This window comes from Moschus berezovskii, chromosome 8, assembly GCF_049115385.1.
Source record: "Moschus berezovskii isolate FMDL1 chromosome 8, NW_MosBer_1.0, whole genome shotgun sequence".
Classification (NCBI taxonomy): domain Eukaryota; kingdom Metazoa; phylum Chordata; class Mammalia; order Artiodactyla; family Moschidae; genus Moschus; species Moschus berezovskii.
In genome coordinates, this window is record NC_142467.1 from 102,101,977 (window position 1) to 102,122,387 (window position 20,411).

General features: G+C 39.4%; 1 protein-coding gene across 8 annotated transcripts in view; it reads right to left on the minus strand.

Moving 5' to 3' along the window:
* Nucleotides 1-8,384: 8,384 nt before the first annotated feature.
* LOC129558017 (adhesion G protein-coupled receptor E2) overlaps nt 8,385-20,411 on the minus strand; it is a 76,860-nt gene continuing 64,833 nt past the window's right edge. For 6 of the 8 annotated variants that reach the window (XM_055428762.2, XM_088839109.1, XM_088839108.1 and 3 more), the window contains one exon: nt 8,385-15,434. In XM_055428762.2, the coding sequence (XP_055284737.2) occupies nt 15,192-15,434 (243 nt within the window). In that variant the 3' untranslated portion in view covers nt 8,385-15,191. Of the gene's footprint in view, nt 18,817-20,411 lie in introns of all 8 variants that reach the window. The other 2 variants (XM_055428763.2, XM_055428764.2) reach the window with 2 other exon arrangements.

The following is a 20,411-nucleotide window of genomic DNA, read 5'->3' on the forward strand; positions in this document are numbered from 1 at the left end:
TGTCTTGGTTAGAAACGAAGCCTGCTTGCAGTTTGGTAGATGATGCCTCTCTGGGGCCGTGATTGCCCCCTTCTGGTTCTGGCTGCCCTCCCCTGCCTGTCTCGGCAGGAAATGTGCCATTCGCAGCTGGCTAGCTCTGCTCAGTCCTTTGTTATATGAACGGGCCTGGTGGTGTCTAAGATTAGGGCTTTTCGCGTAGCTCTAGTCAGTCCTTTGTTTTGTGAGAAGGCCTGGCAGTGTCTTATGTTAGGGCTTTTCGCCTTTTTGCGGGGTAGCTATCCCACAGTCTGGTTTGCTATCTCAAGTTAGCTCCCTCAGATTGCTCTGGGGCATTCAGACCCTGTCCTTACTCTAAGCAATGCAGCCCGTGCCTACCTGCCCAGCCCCTGCTTGCTAGTGGTGGATGCGGGCGTCTGCGCTGCTTCTCCACTGGGAGTTACCGTTGGGCACGTAATCTGTGGGTTTAAATTATTTATCCTCCCAGTTATGTTGCCCTCTGAGGTTCCAAGGCCTGCCACAGACTCGCCAGTGAGAGTGCTTTTTGGTGTTTGGAAACTTATCTCTTTTTTAAGACTCCCTTCTTGGGACGGATCTCTGTCCTTACCTCTTTTGTCTCTCTTTTTATCTTCTATATTTTTTCCTACCTACTTTTGAAGACAATGGCCTGCTTTTCTGTGTGCCTCATGTCCTCTGCCAGTATTCAGAAGTTGTTTTGTGGAGTTTACTCAGCGTTCCAATGTTCTTTTGATGAATTTGTGGGGGAGAAAGTGGTCTCCCTGTCCTATTCCTCCACCATCTTAGCCCAGTCTCCCCTCGAGAAAGATAGGTTTTAACTCTTCTCCAAATATTTGATAGAATTTTCCTGTGAAGTCATCTGGTCCTGGACTTTTGTTTGCTGGAATATTTTAAATCACAGTTTAAAGTTCAATACTTGTGATTAGTCTACTCATATTTTTTATTTCTTCCTGGCTCAGTCTTAGAAGGTTATTCCTTTCTAAGTATTTGTTAATTTCTCCTAGGTAGTCCATTTTATTGGTGTCTAGTTGCTTCAACTAGTCTCTTTTTAATTTTATTTTTTAATTGGAGGATAATTGCCTTACAGTATTGTGTTAGATTCTGCCGTACATCAACATGAATCAGCCATAGGTATACATACAGCTCCTCCATCTTGAACCTTTCTCCCACCTCGCACCCCATGCAACATCCCTAGGTTGTCACAGAGCACTGGGTTCCATTTCCCTGCATTACACAGCAAGTTCCCACGGGCTATCTATTTTACATATTGTAAAGTATATGTTTTGGGGCTTCACAGGTGGCACTAATGGTAAAGAACCTACCCACCAACACAGGAGACAAAAGAGATGTGGTTTCGATTCCTGGGTTGGGAAGGTCCCCTGTAGGAGGGCATCATAACCTACTCCAGTATTCTTGCCTGGAGAATCCCCATGGACAGAGGAGCCTGGGGGGTCTACAGTCCATATGGTCACACAGAGTCAAACGTAACTGAAGCGACTTAGTATGCACACATGCAAAGTTTACGTTTCAATGCTACCCTCCCAATTTGCCCCACCCTCTCCTTCTCCAACTGTATCCACACAGTTGGTTTTTATTCTTTTTTTATATTGAGTTCTATGAACTGTTTTTTATTTTGAAAATTAACTCCTTGTTTGTTGCATCATTTGCAAATATCTTCTCCCACTCTGTATGTTGTCTTCGTTTCATTTATAGTTTCCTTTGCTGTGCAAAAACTTTTGATTTTAATTAGGTCTCATTTGTTTATTTTTATTTCCATTACTCTAGGAGATGAACCCCAAAGGATACCGCTGTGATTTCTGTCAAAGGGTGTTGTGCCTTTGTTTTCCTGTAAGAGTTTTATAGTATCTAGTCTTACATTTAGGTCTTTAATCCATTTTGATTTTCTTTTTTTCGTATGGTGTTTAAAAGTGTTCTAATGTCAGTCTTTTATACGTAGCTGTCCAGCTCTCCTAGCACCACTTATTGAAGACAGTGTCTTTTCTCCATTGTATATTTTTCCTTCTTTTGTCATAGATTAGGTGACCATAGGTGCATGAATTTATCTCTGGAATTTCTATCCTATTCCATTGTTCGTATATCTGTTTTTTTTTTGTGTGTGTCAGTACCATGCAGTTTTGATAATTATAGTTTGTAGTGTAGTCTGAAATTAGAGAGCTTGATTCCTTTAGCTCTGTTTTTCTTTTTCAAGGTTGCTTTTGGAATGCCATACACATTTAAATTTTTTTGTTCTAGTTTTGTGGAAAAGACCATATAAAAAAACCCTACAATTAACATCACACTGAAAAGTGAAAAGCTGAAAGCATTTTCTCCGATTAAAAATTTAAATGAATTCCTCCTAATCATCTGTGACAGCTAGATCATTGTTTTTTGGGCTTTGCATATGTGTATCAGTGTTCCTTCCTGATGGTCTCTCCATGGATGATACTGTCTTTTCTTAGAGTTTAGGTTACTTTGCTGTATGTCAGCTCTCTTTGAGTTCAAGAAAATGAATGACTTTGTAGTTTATCTGGATATTTCTTATGAGTTTGCTGTTACTGGTTGCCATTTTCTATTTCCTAAGCAGAAGTGGAAATACCCTCTATTCCTTCTGTATTATAGTAATGTTATTTTTAATTTTTAGATTTTATATCATCACCATATAGCAATAAAAATCCATATATTTATAAGATATCTATTTACAAAGTTAGCTCTGTAAACCTAGAAATTCATTAGTATGCCCTGAAACCAGAACCGACTAAACTCCACCATAGAAACGGAGAGGGCGAGAGACGCCCGGCTCCCGGCGGCGCAGACGCGAGAGACGCCCGGCTCCCGGCGGCGCAGACGCGAGAGACGCCCGGCTCCCGGCGGCGCAGACGCGAGAGACGCCCGGCTCCCGGCGGCGCAGACGCGAGAGACGCCCGGCTCCCGGCGGCGCAGACGCGAGAGACGCCCAGCTCCCGGCGCAACCGACCACGTGCAGAATCGTGGCTGAGAGGAGCTGCCCCGCACCCAGGGTTAGGGCGGTGGCCGAGAGGAGCTGTACCACGTCCAGGAGGCGGTGGCTGCTTGGGCACCGGAGGGCCGAGAGGAGCTGATCCACATTCAAAGCAGGAGGGGCAGCCTTGAGGAGATACCCCTCGTCCGAGGTAAGGTACAGCGGCTGCGCCTTGCTGGAGCAGCTGGGAAGAGGTACTCCACGATCAAGTGGAATATAAGAATCCAGTGTTCTGGGGAGGAAGGAACAAGATGGCGGAGGGATAAGACGGCGAGACCACTTTCTTCCCTACAAATTCATCAAAAGAACATTTGAATGCGGAGTAAAGTCCACAAAACAACTTCTGAATACTGGCAGAGGACATCAGGCTCCCAGAAAAGCAGCCATTGTCTTCTAAAGGAAAGAGAAGAAATCAAGCTCCACCCACCAGAACACTGACACATGCCTCCCTAACCAGGGAACCCGGACAAGTCACCCCTCCAACCCCACACACAGCGAAGAAACTACATAATAAAGAGAACTCCACAAACTGCAAGAAGAGGGAAAGGCCACCCCAAGCAAAGCAATATAAGCAAGATGAAGAGGCAGAGAAATACCCAGCAAGTAAAGGAACAAGATAATTGCCCACCAACACAAACAAAAGAAGAAGATATAGGGAATCTACCTGATAAAGAATTTCAAATTTTGATGGTGAAAATGATTCAAAATCTTGAAAGCAAAATGGAGTTACAGATAAATAACCTGGAGAAAAGGATTGAGAAGATGGAAGAAAGATTTAATAAGGACTTAGAAGAAATAAAAAAGAGTCAATATACAATGAATAATGCAATAGATGAGATCAGAAACACTCTGGAGGGAACAAACAATAGAATAACAGAGGCAGAAGACAGGATTAGCGAACTAGAAGATAAAATTGTAGAAATAAATGAAACAGAGAGGAAAAAAGAAAAACGAATTAAAAGAAATGAGGACAATATTAGAGACCTCTGGGACAATGTTAAACGCTCTAACATTCGAATCATAGGAGTCCCAGAAGAAGAAGACAAAAAGAAAGACCATGAGAGAATACTTGAGGAGATAATAGTTGAAAACTTCCCTAAAATAGGGAAAGAAATAATCACCCAAGTCCAAGAAACCCAGAGAGTCCCCAACAGGATAAACCCAAGACGAAATACTCCAAGACACATATTAATCAAATTAACAAAGATCAAACACAAAGAACAAATATTAAAAGCAGCAAGGGAAAAGCAGCTAATAACACATAAGGGGATTCCCATAAGGATGACAGCTGATCTTTCAACAGAAACTCTTCAGGCCAGAAGGGAGTGGCAAGACATACTTAAAGTGATGAAAGAAAATACCCTACAGCCCAGATTACTATACCCAGCAAGGATCTCATTCAAATATGAAGGAGAAATCAAAAGCTTTACAGACAAGCAAAAGCTGAGGGAATTCAGCATCACCAAACCAGCTCTCCAACAAATACTAAAGGATCTTCTCTAGACAGGATACACAGAAAGAGTGTATAAACTTGAACCCAAAGTAATAAAGAAAATGGCTACGGGATCGTACTTATCAATAATTACCTTAAACGTAAATGGGTTGAAATTTTCAAAAAGGCTAGGAAACAATTCTCATAGCCATCAATAGTTCAGTGTTGAGTTCATGAATAGTTTTTAAAGTTTGGGACAAACTGTAGTATTTGCTATTTGAAGTGCTATTTGTAATTGGCATATTACGATGTAACATTGGTCTTCATTTCCAACTTAAAACGCCTAAAAATGCCTAACAGATTTTTAGATTTGTGAATTTTAGTTGAAATGTATTTTACGATGTTACTAAACCTGCAGAAATATTGAAATATTTCAGAGAACTTATTCACTGTACATTTAATTTATTTTATTTATAAAAGTTATGAACTGTAGAAAGTTTTACTTGTTGGGTCAAATGCTTGTTGCTTCAAATGCTTGTTGCATTTGAAGTGCTAGTTACAAGAAAATCAAATACCTTCAATGTATAAATGCTATTAAGTTTTTAAAGGACTCTGGAGTATAAGTCAGTTTGTTTAAAGAAATTTAGTCTATTCATCCTGAATCAGCTCTGTCAAACATTAATTAAAAGCCTCATTTTAAAAAATAAATAAATAAATCCGCAAATCAATCAACGTAATACACCACATTAACAAACTGAAAAATAAAAATCATATGATTATCTCAATAGATGCAGAGAAAGCCTTTGACAAAATACAACATCCATTTATGATAAAAACTCTCCAGAAAGTGGGAATAGAAGGGACATATCTCAACATAATAAAAGCTATATACGACAAACCCATAGCAAACATTATCCTCAATGGTGAAAAACTGAAAGCATTTCCCCTAAAGTCAGGAACAAGACAAGGGTGCCCACTCTCACCACTACTATTCAACATAGTTCTGGAAGTTTTGGCTACAGCAATCAGAGCAGAAAAAGACATAAAAGGAATACAAATTGGAAAAGAAGAAGTAAAACTTTCACTGTTCGCTGATGACATGATCCTCTACACAGAAAACCCTAAAGACTCTACCAGAAAACTACTAGAGCTAATCAATGAATACAGTAAAGTTGCAGGATATAAAATCAACACACAGAAATCCCTGCATTCCTATACACTAATAATGAGAAAATAGAAAGAGACATTAAAGAAACTATTCCATTCACTGTTGCAACGAAAAGAATTAAATACTTAGGAATATATCTACCTAAGGAAACAAAAGACTTGTACATAGAAAACTACAAAACACTAGTGAAAGTAATCAAAGAGGACACTAATAGATGGAGAAATATACCGTGTTCGTGGATTGGAAGAATAAATATTGTGAAAATGAGTATACTACCCAAAGTAATTTATACATTCAATGCAATCCCTATCAAGCTACCAACGATATTTTTCACAGAATTAGAACAAATAATCTCACAGTTTGTATGGAAATACAAAAAACCTCGAATAGCCAAAGCAATCTTGAAGAAGAAAAATGGAACTGGAGGAATTAACCTGCCAGACTTCAGGCTCTACTACAAAGCCACAGTCATCAAGACAGTATGGTACTGGCATAAAGACAGAAATATAGATCAATGGAACAAAATAGAAAGCCCAGAGATAAACCCACGCACCTATGGACACCTTATCTTTGACAAAGGAGGCAAGAATATAAAATGGACAAAAGACAGTCTCTTTAACAAGTGGTGCTGGGAAAACTGGTCAGCCACTTGTAAAAGAATGAAATTAGAACACTTCCTAACACCATACACAAAAATAAACTCAAAATGGATTAGAGAGCTAAATGTAAGGCCAGATACTATAAAACTCCTAGAGGAGAACGTAGGCAAAACACTCTCTGACATAAATCACAGCAGGATCCTCCAAGACCCACCTCCCAGAATATTGGAAATAAAAGCAAAAATAAACAAATGGGACCTAATTAAAATCAAAAGCTTCTGCACAGCAAAAGAAACTCTAAGCAAGGTGAAAAGACAGCCTTCAGAATGGGAGAAAATAATAGCAAATGAAGCAACTGATAAAGGATTAATCTCCAAAATATACAAGCAGCTCCTGCAGCTCAATTCCAGAAAACTAAGTGACCCAATCAAAAAATGGGCCAAAGAAATAAACAGACATTTCTCCAAAGAAGACATTAAGATGGCTAACAAACACATGAAAAAATGCTCAACATCCCTCATCATCAGAGAAATGCAAATCAAAACCACAATGAGATACCATTTCACACCAGTCAGAATGGCTGCTATCCAAAAGTCTACATGCAATAAATGCTGGAGAGGGTGTGGAGAGAAAGGAACCCTCTTACACTGTTGGTGGGAATGCAAACTAGTACAGCCACTTTGGAGAACAGTGTGGAGATTCCTCAAAAAACTGGAAATAGAACTGCCATATGATCCAGCAATTGCACTCCTGGGCATACACACCGAGGAAACCAGAATTGAAAGAGACACATGTACGCCAATGTTCATTGCAGCACTGTTTATAATAGCCAGGGCATGGAAGCAACCTAGATGTCCATCTGCAGATGAATGGATAAGAAAGCTTTGGTACATATACACAATGGAGTATTTTTCAGCCATCAAGAAAAATGCATTTGAATCAGTTTTAATGAGGTGGATGAAATTGGAGCCAATTATACAGAGTGAAGTAAGCCAGAAAGAAAAACATCAATATAGTATACTGACGCATATATATGGAATTTAGAAAGATGGAAACCTGAAACCTGTGTACGAGACTGCAAAAGAGACATAGACATATAGAACAGTCTTTGGGACTCTGTGGGAGAGGGTGAAGGTGGGATGATTGGGGAGAATGGCATTGTAGCATGTATATTGGCATATGTGACCAGTCCAGGTTCGACGCATGATGCAGGATGCCTGGGGCTGGTGCAGGGGAATGACATGGGGGGAGGATATGGGGAGGAGGGAGGTGGGAGGGGGGTTCGGGAGGGAGAGCACATGTACACCCGGGGCGGATTCATGTCAATGAATCGCAAAACCAACCAATATATTAATGAAGGGTAATTTGCCTCCAATAAAATAAATTAAAATTATAAAAAAAAAAATCAAAAAAAAAAATCATGACTTAACAAGAAAAAAAAAAAGCTAGATGCAGAAGGTGTTTAATAAAATCCTATTTTTTCCTAAAAAAAAAAAAAAAAAAAAATAAATAAATAAATAAATAATGGTGGTGGGAGGGAGGGTTGGGAAGCTGGCTGGAGGTGGAGGTGGTGAAGTTTATAAATCTAATTAAAAATGAAGTTGCATTTCCATTTTCCAAATCCACCCATCCATCAGCATACTGTGTCACTAGACATTATGTACGATTTTACTTTGCGACAGAAACCATTACATTTAAAAATTCATTACAGCAAGGTGAGTTAGACACATGATGGATGCAGCTTTAATTCTGCCATATATTATTACAGTTAAAATGTAAATGATGAAAAATATTTTGTGCTTATCAGCATTTATGTGAAAATGTGTTTTACAGTGATATATGATGTTATATTTCTATTATTGTGATGAAAAAAAAAAGCAATACAAAAAGACGAAGTGTTTATTAAAACATGAAAAAAAAAAAGAAATAAATGGTTTTGCAGCACTGAAGAGATTATAGAAAGTAAATAAGCTAGATCAGACCTGTTTTATGTAGTAATTTTATAGTTTATTTTAATTATTTCAGTTGTAAAATATTGTTATACTGTTAATTAGTTCTGATTGTTCATATTAAACTATTGTAATGCAAAAAAATAAATAAATAAAATTAAAAAAAAAAGAAATTCATTAGTATATATATTTTAGGAATTAATAATCAAGCATTTATTTTTATGATGATTTTATTTATAAGTTTAAACAGAATTTTGTGTAATGACACAATAAAATCTTATATATACTCTACTTTGAGACCACAGTTATTCACATAATGCCATATTAAAAATCTTTCACAATGTATTTACACATACATATATTTTCCTGCTAATACATGATTTTCAGGGAACATACTGTAACACTTTTTTCTTTAATATATGTTCATCAAATATTGAAGGATTTATAGAATATGCTCTACATAATTATAATACTATTATATCCAAGAAAGTAATTTCATGATAACTTTGAATATCTCATGCATATTCAATTTATCCCAATTGTTTCCAAAATATTTTTATAGCATATATCCAAATCAGAATCCTACTGAAAGGCTGTTGCTGAGCCATGAAAGACGCCATGATTCTTGGCCTCCAGAGGAGAGGAATTCAACTGGGGCCAGTGACAAGGCTTGATCGCTCAGAGCTATTGTGCAATGAAGTTTTATTAAAGTATAAAAGAGATAGAGAAAGTTTCTGGCATAGACATCAGAAGGGGGCAGAAAGAGTGCCCCCTGCTAGCCTTTAGCTGTATGCTACATACCTATCAGCAAGCTGTTAATTAGAGAAAGGACGTGTCTCAAAACTCAGAGTGGCACCAGGCCCCTCACCCACAGCATGCATTTTGAGATAACATTAGCACCAGATGAATCATCCCAGGCCATAAAACGATTGACATGAATCGTGAAGAAAGGCAGGTTTTCAAGCAAATATATAGATTCATTAATATAGATTAGGAGAACAATGTATGAGTAAAACATACAGGTTTGTTGAGCCCTCATTGGTTCTGAGTCTTAAGTGAACCAACTTGAAGAAAGACAGAGTCTAGGGTAAAAACATAGTTCATTAACATAGCTTAAGACAAACATTTCCATAAGAAAAATGCATTGGTTAACTCAAGGTTTGAGAAAAGTTAGGTTCAGGTGGAGCCAGGTGTCATCATGGCAACACAGAATTTTAAGAAAAAGCTCTTTTTAAAATTTGTATAGAGAAGGGGAAAAAAATCTAGCACTTGTTTCCAGAGCACTTTTATCTCTTGAAAGAGATAAAAAATGTCTGACACTTGCAATCTATTTCCTCCATTTGGAGACACCTGGCCTTCTTGCAGTTACCCTCTCACTACTAGAGTTGACAGTGAATATGATTGCCATGTCACTTTTGTCACTTTTATCTAGATGGCCTTATGCACCTTTTACAATGATACTGACATTAGAAAAATTTCCTATGTTCTGTATTTGCCTGACTGCTTCATCACGGTTATTTAACTTGTGTGCCTTTCCCCTGTGTTTCATGTGTACTGAAAGTCTGGTTGCAAAGAACAGGCACCAGAAGGATTTTTCTAGAAAGGGGCAGATGGTAAAAGTTTTTGGTTTTGTGGTCTTGCAGACTGTTTCACAAGCACTCAACTTCACATTGTAGCCTGAAAGCAACTATGGTCAATAAACCAGTGAATAGTGTGGTTATGAACAAGTAAGAGTTCATTTGCAAAAACAGGCAGCTTCCTGGATTTGCCTGCAGGTTATACTTTGCTAAGCTTTGGCCTAAAAGTTAGATTAGATTTAGGTTAAATTGATTGGGCTTCCCCGATGGCTTAGTGGGTAAAGACTCTGCCTGCAATGCAGGAGACACAGGCAGATGAAGGTTTGACCTGTCAATCAGAAATATGCCCTGTAAGAGATCAATACTAGAGGCAACCCACTCTTGTATTCTTGCCTGGAGAATGCCATGGGCAGAGGAGCCTGGAGGGCTGGACATAACTGAAGCGACAGCACACACACATGCATGCACACACTTATGATATGGACACAAACCTTTATTTAGCACAAATGGGATGTTTTCAGTTCATGTCTTATCAGGAAATATATAACATCAGACTGATATTATTGATGTTAAGATTGATCATCAAGTCCATTTGGTGCCTATCTGATCTAACATTATAAAAATACACTTTGGTCCTTGTAATAAATCAATAATCACTTAAGAGAATTCTTTAGCATTGTGAGAATGGCCAGTCTTTCAACAAGATTTCCCCCTGTGCTTTTAGTGGTGATTTACTGGATACTAAAAAATTGTCATTATCTACTTCTGTCATATCTTCTACACTTATTTTCAAATATGTTAAGTATCATTATGTACTCATGGATATTTTACATTTAACAGGTTATGATCATTTGAAGCCATTTTCCATTTGGTTTAAATTGATACAAATCTAGTCAGTGGATGTTCATGGGACATTTCTATATCCCTCTGGACTTGGATCTTGCCAAGATCACATTCTGAGAATGAAATAGTTTGTTATACATGTAAGTAAAAGATTAAAAATGTGCAGTAGCAATATACTCTTTCTAACCCAGCACATCTTACAATTGTAAGGATGTAGAGATTTTATTTATTTACAGGGTTCTGATTTTACTCTCAACAAAGCCTTTTCTTTAACATGTAAGCTCTGTGAAATTAGAAACTAGATCTCTTAATTTAGTGCAGTATATGGTGTGTACTGAGCTTCCATGCTGGCTCAGATGGTAAAGAATTTGCCTGCAATGAAGGACACATGACTTCAACCCGTGGGTCAGGAAGATCCCTTGAAGAAAGGAATAGCTATCCACTCCAGTATTCTTGCCTGAAGAATTCCATGGACAGAAATGACTGGTGGGTTATGTACTATGGGGTCACAAAGAGTCGGACACTACTGAGTGACTTACAAACACCTACACATTTGGTGAGTAAAGCCATGAAATTAAAAGATGCTTACTCCTTGGAAGGAAAGTTATGACCAACATTGATAGTATATTAAAAAGCAGAGACATTAGTTTGCCAACAAAGGTCCGTCTAGTCAGTTCAGTTCAGTCGCTCAGTCGTGTCTGACTCTTTGCGACCCCATGAATCACAGCACACCAGGCCTCCCTGTCCATCTGTCCATCACCAACTCCCGGAGTTCACTCAAACTCATGTCCACAGAGTGCCGTCTAGTCAAGGCTATGGTTTTTCCCGTGGTCATGTATGGATGTGAGAGTTGGACTGTGAAGAAAGCTGATTCCCGAAGAATTGATGCTTTTGAACTGTGGTGTTGGAGAAGACTCTTGAGAGTCCCTTGTACTGCAAGAAGATCCAACCAGTCCATTCTAAAGGAGATCAATCCTGGGTGTTCATTGGAAGGACTGATGCTAAAGCTGAAACTGCAATACTTTGGCCACCTCATGCGACGAGTTGACTCACTGGAAAAGACTCTGATGCTAGGAAAGGTTGGGGGCGGGAGGAGAAGGGGACGACAGAGAATGAGATGGCTGGATGGCATCACCGACTCTGTGGACATGAGTTTGAGTGAACTCCGGGAGTTGGTGATGGACAGGGAGGCCTGGCGTGCTGTGATTCATGGGGTCGCAGAGAGTCAGACACGACTGAGCGACTGAACTGAAAATATATTTTTCTAATGCATAAGTTAGTAATCTTTAGATGGAGGGTGAAGAAGTTGAAGCATGTATGTATTGAAACCAACTGTCCTGGTTGCTTGTAACTCAAGTGTTTTTATGACATAATCCAGGAAAAATTTGGGATATCATAGCAATTGTTTACCCTCTATGTAGGTATTTGAACCTTACTTTCCTGTCTTATGGTATTTTAAGACAGTTTTCTGAAGCTCATTTTCCCTATCATATACCTTCAAATATCTTCATATACCTACAGACTTCAGGAACTTTGTAGAAAAAGGTTGAAGCAGGTGGTTTAATCTAAGGCAACTGAGGAATTGCATCAGAGCCCTTTGACTATGCCCAGAGTGAGGTGAGCATACCATATGGAGTAGAAAAGTAAAATTCTCCCAGTAATCTAAATATCAAGAATTCCCATCATACTTCCTTACACAATAGTTCTGTGAAGAGTTCCTGTAACAAACATGAAAACATATTTTAAAAGTTTTGCCCAAAGATGACAGTTCAGAATTTTCCTTGCCAACCAGGATACAAGATCATCTGATTTAGTGGTTAATTTAAGTCTCCTGAGAAGAAATATGTAGAAATGACACTTTGTTAGAAGGTGCAAAACTTTTACACTGAAAACTAAAAACGATTGTCAAAAAAGTCACAGAAGACCCAAAGAAATGGATAAACATCCCACATTCATGAATCGGAAGACAATATTGTTAATATGGTAGCATTCCACAAAATTGACCTATGGATTCAATGCAATCCTTATCAACTCTCAGTAACCTTATGATGTTGAATAAATATCCCTAGTTTCAATCAGTTGATATTACTGTGGATGTTTTGTGCACATGGCTTTGTGCTGACCCTGTGCATTAAAAATAACACAGGCAAGATTTCTGATTTCACAAACCTTACCATCTCCTGGGAAAATAAATACAAATGGTCAATTATATTTGTGAAATTGGAGGTCCCTTTGCCTTGGTCCCTCCAATGATGTCCTTATCTTTTTCCTGTCCATGAAATGACCTAGAGCATTCTCTGTCCAGATGATTCTCTCTGTGAAAATGAAAAGAAAGCAATGAACCTCCCTGGCCTCTTAGAAGATGTGATAAGTGGATAATGAACCTGATTTCACCAGGTACAGTAGTGTGGATGAGGGTAGCGGGAAGTGCATGAATAAAGATATGGGCATGAATTGGTATGCTGGGTCCTGGGTCAGGTATGACATTTATCAGTAAAATGTCAAATAAATAACAAGCCCTCCAGATGATTTTTGATGCACTGTAAAACTTGAGAGTCTTTAGTTTCACCAATAGAATATCTAAAGAGTGTCCCCTAATCCATAAGAAAAGTACTACAAGCTAATAGAAAAATATACCAAGGATATGAACAAATTGTTTCCTGAGATTGAAATATTACTGACTCATAAAGAAAGATGTTCCCTTCCACTAATAGTAAAAAGGATACAAAGATACAAATCTTTCCCTAGATATGCTATTTACCTCTCAGATGGGTAAAAGTACAAAACTTGATAAGAACCTTTGTGGTGAGGCTGTAGGGAAATATGTGGCTCAGGATAAAAAAATCTTCCTGCCAATGCAAGAAATGCAAGAGATGTGAGTTTGACCCCTAGGTTGGCAAGATCCTGGAAGAGGAAATGGCAACCCACTCTAGTATTCTTGCCCAGAAAATCCCATGGATAGAGGAGCTTGCAGCCTACAGTACATGGAGTTGCAACAGAGTTCACCAAAACTGAGCACACACAACCACACATACCCTGGTGGCAGGGTCGATGGAGTAACCTCAAGATGCTGAAATATGGAAGTATCTACAAACATGCAGTTGTGAATTTGACGCAGCATCTAACCTTACTGCATAATCAAAAATGAGATCAATGAAGTAAGTGTAAACAGTTGCAACATTATTTGTATTAGCAAATGATCTAACAAAAACACTCACTATAAGAGCCTTGATATGTATTTATCCAACAGAAGGCCACATGGTCAAAAAATAATGGAGAATATCTTTGTAGACTCAAGAGGATAATCTATCAGATGTGTGAAAAAAGAAGGAACAAATAAGAAATACATAGATTATATTTACTGTGTAAAATATCTATTGACACATGCAGGAGAAACCAGCTTTGTTTTTTGGACCAAGAGGAACTCAGTGTCTGGGGTTCAAAGTGAGATGGAGATGGTTCCTTTCTTATTCTCTTGGCATTCAAAGCCCAAATATTTTAACTCTTCAATAAATGTAAAATGGTGTATAAAGTATGGACATTTTGACATCTAGTCACATGGCTGTAGGAAACATGGCCTTGAATTGTTCAAACTTCTGGGGGCTCCTGTGATTCTTAAGCATTTTATGCTACAGTCATTTCATGCTTACTTTCATGTGAGTGCCACTTTTATTTCAGTAAATTCCCCATTGCTTCAGGTTGCCAGAGAGTCTTGGTTTTGATGAACCAGAGAAAGTAAGCAGCTCACTTGATCAGGTGAAGAGGCAAAGATTTCTCCCACTCACCTGTACTCACTGGTTCCTCTGGTTCCCTCTGACCTCTGCCATTATTAAATCTTTCTTTCTACAGCCCATGTGCCCTCCATTCCAGAAGGCTCTCATGGTATTGAGAATTCTATTGACAACCATATCACTGTCCCCTGCAGTATACATAACCACTTCCAGGTTTGAAGACAAATGCAAATCTCGGTGGGCTTCCCAGGTGGCGATAAAGGATGCAGGAGACATAAGAGACACAGGTTTCATCCCTGGGTTGGGAAGATCCCATGGAGAAGAGAATGGCTACCCACTCCAGTATTCTTGCCTGGGAAAGTCCATGGAAAAGGAATCTGGGGGGCTACAACCTATTGGGTTGCAAGAGTTGGAGATAACTTAGAGACTAAACCACCTTGGCTAATTCACATTGTTTTATCACTGAAACCAACACAACATTGTAAAGCAATTATCCTCCAGTTTGAGAAACAAACAAACAAACAAACAAAAAAAACTTCTATAAAAAAAAAGCAAAAACACAAACTGAGCTTTTTTTTTTTTTTGGAGAAAAGTTTCAAAGTTTAGAGAGTTTTCATGTAAGGGAGCTTCTCCTGGTGGCCTCCAGGTAGAGACACTGTGAGAGAGTCCAGGAGAGGCCACCTGAGAAGGGACACATATAGGCCCTGAGAGCTATACCAGCTCCCTTGCTGACAGATAGGAAGACAACGAGACCTGTCAGACAACCACAAGGTACTGAACTTTGTCAGAAGTCAGAGGGTTGGATGAGGACTCCAAGCCTCAGAATGATTTCAGCATTGTAAAAATCTGAGCAGCCATTCCAGCTATATCATGCAAGATTTAATTTTTTCTGGTTTTGCATGGGTGGGAATTTGTTACCCGGAAGCACACATTGACTGTAGCCACTCTGAGGGTTCTCCTCTGCACATCATAGTGGGCCACGAGGACAGCAAAGCTCCTGAGGTGGTGCTGATGTCTGTGGTTCCCACCATCTTGCAGCCTCTGGTGGCCCGGTGGCCACTTACATTCTGGCCACGCTCCCAGAAGATGCAATACATTCTTCGTTGGCCCAAGAATCACTGACTATAGGCACAGGAAGTAAGTGTGAACTGGTGGGTCTATTGCTCAGAAAGGCTGACCCAAAGCTAGCTTATGCTGGGTTTTCCTGGGGATATGATGCACTCGTGGGGGAGCCCTCTGAAGCCTAAGGCTCTGCCCAGGACTCAGGACCCTTCCACATCCACAGCTCCATCCCAGAAAGACTCACATGTTGGAAGACCAAGGTGACAGGGGAGCTGAGGTTCTGGGTGTTATTGTCGCTGATAAAGGTGACTATGCCATCTGACATCAGGATGGGGGAGACTTCCCACAGCAACCCCCCGTGTGTCTCATGTGCAATTGCCTGTTCCTCAGTATCCAGGACCAGGGGGACTTTATCCAGCAACTTTCCCATCCCAGGTGTGGAGATAAGCCCTACCACTATAGGACCTGCATGACAAGGACGAAGTTGACATCTGGGAGTGCCCAACATGACTCCTCTTTTAGATGGACTCTTTCTTTGTAGCCCCATCATAACCCGGAATTCCATTTAAACTTTAATTTTGTTTCTTGGTTAGTGGCCACAAGAGGCTGCTCTGAGTGGGGCAAGGTTTCTCTAATTATCAGATACAGCAAAGTGACTCAGTTATGCACATATATACATTCTTTTTATATTATTTTCCATTATGATTTATCTTAGGTGTTTAAAGTTTTTTGAATGCACTGTTCAGTTCAGTTCAGTTGCTCAGTTGTGTATGACTTTTTGCGACCCCATGGACTGCAGCACGCCAGGCCTCCTTGTCCATCACCAACTCCCAGAATCCACCCAAACCCATGTCCATTGAGTCGATGATGCCATCCAAACATCTTATCCTCTGTTGTCCCCTTCTTCTCCCACCTGCAATCTTTCCCAGCATCAGGGACTTTTCAAATGAGTCAGCCCTTCGCATCAGGTGGCCAAAGTATTGGAATTTCAGCTTCAACGTCAATCCTTGGGACACAGTAAAATTCCAGATTTGCAGGAATTGAGTAACCAGTAAGTCCACCACCATGACTTCTTTCACACTGATGACATGATGAATTTCTTGAAACACACACAACTAAGTATCTTTTGTCCTCACTTAATGGCTCAAAGAGTAACACTTCAGGTTTTCCATGGGATAAGAAGATACAGTTCAATGATTTTTCTTCTGCCACTTTGTGCAGTTTGAGGGATCTTAGTTTCTTGAGCAGTGACTGAAGCTGGACACAGAGTAGTGAAAGTGTTGTCTTAATCACTGGACTGCCAGGGAATCCCTCCAAAGATCTTTTTAAAATTAATTCATTTTAATTGGAGGCTAATTACTTTACAGTATTGAGGTATCTTTTGCCATACATCAACATGAATTAGCCATGGGTGTACATGGGTCCTCCCATCCTGAACCCCCCTCCCATCTCCCTCCCTTCTCCATCCCTCTGGGTTGTCCCAGAGCACTAGTTCTGAGTGCCCTGTTTCATGCATCAAACTTGCACTGGTCATCTATTTTACATATGGTAATATACATGTTTCAATGCTATTCTCTCAAATCGTCCCACCTTCACCTTCTCCCACATAGTCCAAAAGTCTATTCTTTACATCTACCTCTCTTTAGCTGTCTTGCCTATAGGGTCATAATTACCATCTTTCTACATTCTATATATATGCATTAAAATACTGTATTGGTGTTTCTCTTTCTGACTTACTTCACTCTATATAGTAGGCTCCAGCTTCACTCACTTCATTAGAACTGACACAAATGCATTCTTTTTTTTTTTATAGCTGAGTAATGTCCCACTGTGGTCATGTATGGATGTGAGAGTTGGACTGTGAAGAAGGCTGATCGCCGAAGAATCGATGCTTTTGAACTGTGGTGTTGGAGAAAACTCTTGAGAGTCCCTTATACTGCAAGGAGATCCAACCAGTCCATTCTAGAGGAGATCAATCCTGGATGTTCATTGGAGGGACTGATGCTAAAGCTGAAACTGCAATACTTTGGCCACCTCATTCGACTAGTTGACTCACTGGAAAAGACTCTCATGCTGGGAAAGGTTGGGGGCTGGAGGAGAAGGGGACGACGGAGAATGAGATGGCTGGATGGCATCACCGACTCTGTGGACATGAGTTTGAGTGTACTCCGGGAGTTGGTGATGGACAGGGAGGCCTGGTGTGCTGTGATTCATGGGGTCGCGGAGAGTCGGACACGACTGAGCGACTGAACTGAACTGAACTGAACTGAATGTCCCACTCTGTATATGTACCACAACTTCCTTATCAATTCATCTGCCAATGGACATCTAGGTTGCTTTCATGTCCTGGCTATTATAAACAGAGCTGCAATGAACATTGGAGTACACATGTCTCTTTCAATTCTGGTTTCTTTGGTGTGTATGCCCTGCAGTGGGATTGCTGGGTCATATGGCAGTTCTATTTCCAGGTTTTTAAGGAATCTCCACACTGTTCTCCATAGTGGCTGTACTAGTTTGCATTCCCACCAACAGTATAAGAGGGTCCCCTTTTCTCCACACCCTCTCCAGCATTTATTGTTTGTAGACTTTTTGATGGCAGCCATGCTGAAAGGTGTGAGATGGTACCTCACAGTGGTTTTGATTAGCATTTTCTGATAATGAGCGATGTTGAGCATCTTTTCATGTGCTTGATAACCATCTATAGGTCTTCTTTGGAGAAATGTCTGTTTAGTTCTTTGGCCCATTTTTGAATTGGGTCATTTGTTTTTCTGGTATTGAGCTGCATGAGCTGTTTGTATATTTTGGAGTTTAATTCTTTGTTGTCAGTTGCTTTGTTTGCTTTATTTTCTCCCATTCTAAAGGCTGCCTTTTCACCTTGTTTATAGTTTCCTACATCGTGCGAAAGCTTTTAAGTTTAATTAGGCCCAATTTGTTTATTTTGTTTTTATTTCCTTTACTCTGGGAGGTGGGTCATAGAGGATCCTGCTGTGATTTATGTCAGAGATTGTTCTGCCTATGTTTTTCTCTAAGAGTTTTATAGTTTCTGGTCTTGTGTTTAGATATTTAATTCATTTTGAGTTTATTATTGTGTACAGTGTTAGAAAGTGCTCTAGTTTCATTCTTTTACAGGTGGTCAGCCAGTTTTCCCAGCACCACTTTTTAAAGAGATTGTCTTTTCTCCATTATATATTTTTGTCTCCTTTGTCAAAGATAAGGTGTCCATAGGTGAATGGATTTATCTCTGGGCTTTCTATTTTATTCCATTGATCTATATGTATGTCTTTGTGCCAGTACCATACTGTCTTGATGACTGTGGCTTTGTAGTATAGTCTGAAGTCAGGCAGGTTGATTCCTCCAGTTCCATTCTTCTTTCTCAAGATTATTTTGGCTACTTGAGGTTTTTTATGTTTCCATAAAAATTGTGAAATTATTTGTCCTAGTTCTGTGAAAAATAAAAGATCTTTTAAAGTAACTTGAAAAGGTAATATTTTAGAAATGATACATGAGACCTTAGAAACATAAATATTTCCTTTGAAAAAAAGAAAAGAAATTTAAGAAGCCTTTAGTAAAAAAAATCTCCTTGTCAGATGGACTTGTCAGGATAAGATCAAAATGCCTATTAGACAGGATGAAATTTGGTTGAGCCTGATCTTTCTCAGAAGTCCTATCTCCCTACGTTTCCTAACCCTGAAGTTATTGAATATAATAACAGTTAAATGTCCTACAAAAAACAAAACAAAACAAAACAAAAACCCAATCTATCTGTTTCTAAATGTATGTCTTGATTCCTCTGCTCAGAGTTTGGGAAATGTTTTCTTCATGGAGTCATAAAATAGTGCAGTTTGAAAATTGATAAAAGTCTAGAAATGTTATCTGTTGTTAATCACCTGAGATGTAAAAAAAAAACCCCTGAAGTCCTTTTGGACAATTCTTCCGTTCCGTTCTGTTGCTCAGTTGTGTCCGACTCTTTGCGACCCCGTGGACTGTAGCCTACCAGGCTTCTCCGTCCATGGGATTCTCCAGGCAAGAATACTGGAGTGGGTTACCGTTTCCTTCTCCAGGGGATCTTCCCGACCCAGGGATCGAACCCAGGTCTCCCGCATTGGAGGCAGACGCTTTAACCTCTGAGCCAATTCTTACCACCCCCAATATGAGTTATTTATTCCTAGGTCTATATAAAACTCAGGGAAAATTCTGGTGTTTGGGATGGGCAACTTCACATGACTATCTCTACTCAAGAAGGTTTCAAACATTGTGCTCCAGGAAATTATACACAATGGAACACAGATACATTACTTTCTTTTTCTTGAACAAGATGATAGGAAGCCATATAAGAGATTCCAGGATGAAAGAAATACATCCCTAACTTTTAAGCACAAGAGACACCAAATTTTAGGAGACAGTAGAAGAGGTAATTACATTAAGCCATGGATTTGTTTGGCCCTTTGCCCATAGATAATAGAAATAGCTGACCAGATTACTTGAAGTTTAGAATCCTTCAATGGCTATCTGATGCCATTACTGTGTTTCTCTATAGAGAAAGTATATTTCATTTCTTCACCATGTATATCATCTCTGAAGGAAGTAGGGGACAGTGGCAAATATTTTTTTAAGTATATATAATATGAAGAAGATTTCAGTGTTTCTACTATAAATCATGAAATTAAAAGATGCTTACTCCTTGGGAGAAAAATTATGACCAACCTAGACAGCATATGAAAAAGAAGAGACATTACTTTGCCAACAAAGGTCTGTCTAGTCAAAACTATGGTTTTTGTAGTAGTCATGTATGGATGTGAGAGTTGGACTATAAAGAAAGCTGAGCACCAAAGAATTGATGCTTTTGTACTGTGGTGTTGGAGAAGACTCTTGAGAGTCCCTTGGACCGCAAGGAGATCCAACCAGTCCATCCTAAAGGAAATCGGTCCTGAGTGTTCATTGGAGGGACTGATGTTGAAGCTGAAACTCCAATACTTTGGCCACTTGATGCAAAGAGATGTCTCATTGGAAAAGACCCTGATGCTGGGAAATATTGAA